Below are 6,000 nucleotides of genomic sequence, written 5' to 3'. Positions count from 1 at the left end.
CAAGAACATCCCCAACAAAAAGAAATGCAAAAGGCAAAATGGTTGTCTGAGGAGGCCTTACAAACTGATATGAAAAGAAGAGAAGTGAAAGGCAAAGGAAAAAAGGAAAGATATACCCATTTGAATGCAGAGTTCCAAAGAAGAGTAAGGAGAGATAAGAAAGCCTTCCTCGGTTATCAATGTAAAGCAATAGAGGAAAACAATAGAATGGGAAAGACTAGAGATCTCTTTAAGAAAATTAGAGATACCAACGGAAATTTTCAAGCAATGATGGGCACAATAAAGGACAGAAATGGTATGGACTTAACAGAAGCAGAAAATATTGAGAAGAGGTGGCAAGAATACACAGAACTACACAAAAAGATCTTCATGACCCAGATGATCACGATGGTGTGATCACTCACCTAGAGCCAGACATCCTGGAGATCAAGTGGGTCTTAAAAAGAATCACTACAAACAAAGCTAGTGGTGGTGATGGAATTCCAGTTGAGCTATTACAAATCGTCAAATATGATGCTGTAAAAGTGCTGCACTCAATATGCTAGCAAATTTGGAAAACTCAGCAATGGCCACAGGACTGGAAAAGGTCAGTTTCATTCCAATCCCAAAGATAGGCAATGTCAAAGAATGCTGAAACTGCCGCATAATTGTATTCATCTCACATGCTAGCAGGAGAAGGCAATGGCAACCCACTCCAGTACTCTTTCCTGGAAAATCCCATGGATGAAGGAGCCTGGTAGGCTCTAGTCTATGGGGTCGCTAAGAGTCGGACATGAGTGAGTGACTTCTCTTTCATTTTTCGCTTTCCTGCATTGGAGAAGGAAATGGTAACCCACTCCAGTGTTCTTGCCTGGAGAACCAGGAACGAGGGAGCCTGGCGGGCTGCTGTCTCTGCGGTCGCACAGAGTCAGACATGACTGAAGTGACTTAGCAGCAGCAGCAGCACATGCTAGAAAAGTAATGCTCAAAATTCTCCAAGCCAGGCTTCAGCAATACATGAAATGTGAATTTCCACATGTTCAAGCTGGATTTAGAAAAGGTAGAGGAACCAGAGATCAAATTAACATCTATTGGATCATCAAAAAAAGAGATTTCCAGAAAAACATCTACTCCTGCTTTATTGACTACACCAAAGCCTTTGATTGTTTGGATAACAACAAACTGTGGAACATTCTTAAAGAGATGGGAATACCAGACCACCTGACCTGCCTCTTCAGAAATCTGTATGCAGGTCAGGAATAAACAGTTAGAACTGGACATGGAACAACAGACTGGCTCCAAATAGGAAAAGAAATACGTCAATGCTGTATGTTGTCACCCTGCTTATTTAACTTATGTGTAGAGTACATCATGAGAAATGCTGGACTGGATGAATCAAGATTGCTGGGAGAAATATCAATAACCTCAGATATGCAGATGCTGCTGCTGCTAAGTCCCTTCAGTCGTGTCCTACTCTGTGAGACCCCATAGACAGCAGCCCACCAGGCACCCCTGTCCCTGGGATCCTCCAGGCAAAAATACTGGAATGGGTTGCCATTTCCTTCTCCAATGCATGAAGGTGAAAAGTGAAAGTGAAGTTGCTCAGTCATGTCCAGTTCCTAGCGACACCATGGACTACAGCCTACCAGGCTCTTCTGTCCATGGGGTTCGCCAGGCAAGAGTACTGGAGTGGGTTGCCATTACCTTCTCCAGATGTGCAGATGACACCACTGTTATGACAGAAAGCGAAGAACTAAAGACCCTCTTGATGAAAGTGAAAGAGGAGAGTGAAAAAGCTGGGTTAAAACTCAACATTCAGAAAACTAAGATCATGACATCTGGTCCCATCACTTCATGGCAAATAGATGGGGAAACAGTGGAAACAGTGATGGACTTTATTTGGGGGGGCTCCAAAATCACTGCAGATGGTGACTACAGCCATGAAATTAAAAGACACTTTCTCCTTGGAAGAAAAGTTATGACCAACCTAGACAGCATATTAAAAAGCAGAGTCATTACTTTGCCAACAAAGGTCCACCTAGTCAGAGCTATGGTTTTTCCTGCAGTTATGTATGGATGTGAGAGTTGGACTATAAAAAAGCTGAGTGCCAAAGAACTGATGCTTTTGAATTGTGGTGTTGGAGAGGATTCTTGAGACTCCCTTGGTCTGCAAGGAGATCCAACCAGTCCATCCTAAAGGAAATCAGTCCTGAATATTCATTGGAAGGACTAATGCTGGAGCTGAAACTCCAGTACTTCAGCCACCTGATGTGAAGAGCTGACTCATTTGAAAAGATCCTGATGCTGGGAAAGACTGAGTGTGGGAGGTAAAGGGGATGACAGAGGAGATGGTTGGATGGTATCACCGACTCAATGGACTGACTTTGAGTAAACTCTGGGAGTTGGTGATGGACAGGGAGGCCTGGCATGCTGCAGTCCATGGGGTCGCAAAGAGTCAGACACGACTGAGAGTGAACTGACCGAACTGAACTCATAGTCTAAGTACGGGTTTAACTTGCATTAAGAGGCCATCCCCGAATCTAGTCTAAAGCAAGTTGCTCTGACATTTCTCTTTATCCACACACTAGTCCTTCCTATCACTTTACTCATCACAATGCATAATTACATGTTCATTTTCATGCATATGTATTTAAAGTTTATGTCCACACCTGATCCATGGAATCACATTTTGACCACCAAAATAATATACACAGTACATGCAGTGCTTGCACTGTGCTTGGCATACAGCAGTCACTTAACAAACTTAAAATTATAGAAGATGAATCAGTGAGAGGCTGCTCTCAAGGGAATACATTTTTTATCACATGATCAAAACTGTAGACCAAAAATAATAGAGAATTAAATACATATCATAGGGATATTTTAAAATTTTTATTCATTTAGAATGCAATTCTGGGACAATCTACAACCAAGAAAAAACCCTACATTTTGAAGTAGTGTTAGCACACTGAGTAATATAACACTATTGTGCCAATGTATACAAGCAAGAAATCAATTTCCACTCTTTTCATAAAACTTCTCACTAAACATTTACATTTTACTCCCATCAAGTAGACTTACCCTGGTGGCTCAGAGGGCAAAGCATCTGTCTACAGTGCAGAAGACCCGAGTTCAATCCCTGGGTTGGGAAGATCTCCTGGAGAAGGAAATGGCGACCCACTCCAGTACTCTTGCCTGGAGAATCCCATGGACAGAGGAGCCTGGTAGGCTACAGTCCATGGGGTCGCAAAGAGTTGGACACAACTGAACGACTTCACTTTCACTTTCCCATCAAGAATGTGTTAACAAGATCATACGTCTATAGCTAGACAGCACACTACACAATGATGATTAATACAGGACTGTTTAAGTTTTGCAGTATAGTGCTGACAATTCAACCTGTAGCTGTTGACTTTTCCAATGGCTTCATTATGTGACACTGTCACCAGTTACATTAATTAAAAGGACTCTATTTTTTCTTTTTTTTTTTTTCGCTTTTAGCTTTTATCCTGTCAAAGTACCCCTTGTTTACTCTCCCCTTCTATCCATTGCACAGATGCTTTTTCAAATACATTTTCCTTTCTTTTTTTAGGATTTAAAAAAATTTGTACTTTATATTAGAGTATAGCTGATCAACAATGTTGTGATAGTTTCAGGTGTATGGCAAAGGGACTCAATCATATATATATATATCCATTCTCTCCCAAATATCCCTCCCCTCCAGGCTGCCAGATAACACTAAGCAGAGTTCTCTGTACTATACAGTAGGACCTTGTTGGTTATCCATTTTAAATATAGCAGTGTCTACATGCTGATCCCAGACTCCCTATCTCTTCTTCCCCTATGGCAACCATAACTGGATTCACTAATTGTTAAAACCTAGAATTACTCAAAAAGTTCTATATTGTAAATAACATATGGAATATTGTATCTAAGCCTAAAATGGCAAAATCACTCAAATCTCTTCTACAGTCCTCTGTATCGCATATATAGGAAAATTAATGTTATAGACCAAGTTCTTATATTTTAACCTGAGTCTATTTTAAGTAATATCTATTAATATTTAAATGATCAAAAATAAATCAATGTTAAATATTAACTGCACAAAATCTAAAAGAAAATGGCCACATTACATCATACAACATACATTATATAGATTAAAAGCAATTAATTAGAAGCTTTCTTAAAAGTTTAAAGTTTCTGACATCATCTTCCACCATTCCATTAATTCTTCCTTCTCTTCTTTCCTTTCAGAAAATGACTCCAGTTCAAAATCAACCTAAAGGAGAAAATAAGAATATATTATTATCAAATTGATTATGTACTTTAAAAAACTAAAATTAAAAATGTACAGGTTTAAAGTTTATTAGAATAATCTCAATCTAGCCATCTGAATTAAAGTAAACCCTAAAAAATCTCTCATGATAACCAAAAAGATACTTTTAGGGAAAAAGAATATCAAAAGTCATTATGTTTGAAATGTGCTTTGATCTAATAAGGTCTCAAAGAATCAGACATGACTGAAGCAGTTTAGCACATGCGCATGCTCAGTATTATTGGAAAGCAGATTATTTATGGGCAGATTATTTAAAGGCAGTCTTTTCCCCCATAAAAAGATGTAACTTCTTTCAAATCAACCCACCCTCTCCTCCCTCACCGCGTCCAAAAGTCAGTTCTTTATGCCTGTCTCCTTTGCTGCCCTGCAAGTAGGATCATCAGTTCTATCTTTCTAGATTCCACGCTGCTGCTGCTAAGTCGCTTCAGTCGTGTCCGACTCTGTGACGTCAGCCCACCAGGCTCCCCAGTCCCTGGGATTCTCCAGGCAAGAACACTGGAGTAGGTTGCCATTTCCTTCTCCAATGCATGAAAGTGAAAAGTGCGAGTGAAGTTGCTCAGTCGTGTCCGACTCTTAGTGACTCCATGGACTGCAGTCCACCAGGCTCCTCCGTCCATAGGATTTTCCAGGCAAGAGTAGTGGAGTGGGGTGCTATTGCCTTCTCTGTTCTAGATTCCATATATGTGCATTAGTATATATTGTCTTTCTCTTTTTAACTTATTTCACTCTGTCTATGGCTGATTAATACTGATGTATGGCAGAAACCATCACAATATTGTAAAGTAATTATCCTCTAATTAAAAATAAAAAATTTTAAAAAAGCACATAGCTTTTACAGGGATCTGTGAAAGAACTGATGGAAATACATACACCTCCAAACCACCATGAAGATCAGTAACCCAGGAACTCAATTCGCCTATAGACTGGGCATCCTCATCAGGTCTATGGAGAATTCATACATTTTTCCACAAAGGACTATTTAAAATATGCAAGCTATTTGGGCCCATGAGATAGCCATGCTCCATTCCACATGGAGCTAAGAGCTCTTTGATTCGGCTACTCAAGCCTATGGTTATTTAAGAATGTGACTACTCAAAACCTCTTTGAATTAACACATAGCAGAAAGGCCAAGGGTCAAAATAGTTGAAATCTTTTATAACCTGACTCTGAAGGCACATTTTTCCAGGATTTATTTGTTCAAATTTACCTCCTGATTTTAATACATATCCAGCCTAATAAACACATACAATCAAAACCAAAGGATCACTTGAAAACCCAAGATATTTAGCTTGCAAAACCAAGCATTTATACTCCAAACTTTGGGTATATAACCAAAAATACAATAGATTCTTTTCAAGTAAGGCTTTTAATTGGAAATCCTGTAGGCCATTCCATAGTAATATATTACAAGGATAATAGTAAAATCATGCTCTATGAGATTTTTGGTCTCATCACCATCACCCTTAGTAGTAAAATATCAATAAATGTCATCTACTTAAATAAGTATCATTTTTTATAGTTCTTATCATAGAGGACCTGACTTTGCTAATAGTATGTGCTTAATAGATGTTTAGTTAGTACCTAAAATTACATTGCAGGCCTAATTTATTTTTTAAAATACTTATTGAGTAAGGTATGATACTAGCTGTTAGGGATAAAAAGATAAATCAAACAGAACATTATTT

General features: G+C 38.8%; 1 protein-coding gene across 1 annotated transcript in view; it reads right to left on the bottom strand.

The window, feature by feature from the left end:
- The window catches only part of CPE (carboxypeptidase E), a 150,723-nt gene continuing 147,575 nt past the window's right edge, over positions 2,853-6,000 (bottom strand). Inside the window, exon 9 of the mRNA XM_018061636.1 lies at positions 2,853-4,258. Coding sequence (XP_017917125.1) covers positions 4,163-4,258 — 96 coding nt within the window. The 3' untranslated portion in view covers positions 2,853-4,162. The remainder of the gene's footprint in view (positions 4,259-6,000) is intronic.

Source organism: Capra hircus, chromosome 17, assembly GCF_001704415.2.
Source record: "Capra hircus breed San Clemente chromosome 17, ASM170441v1, whole genome shotgun sequence".
Lineage (NCBI taxonomy): Eukaryota > Metazoa > Chordata > Mammalia > Artiodactyla > Bovidae > Capra > Capra hircus.
Note: the sequence above shows the minus strand (reverse complement) of the source record. Positions and strands in the feature narration are given on the sequence as shown.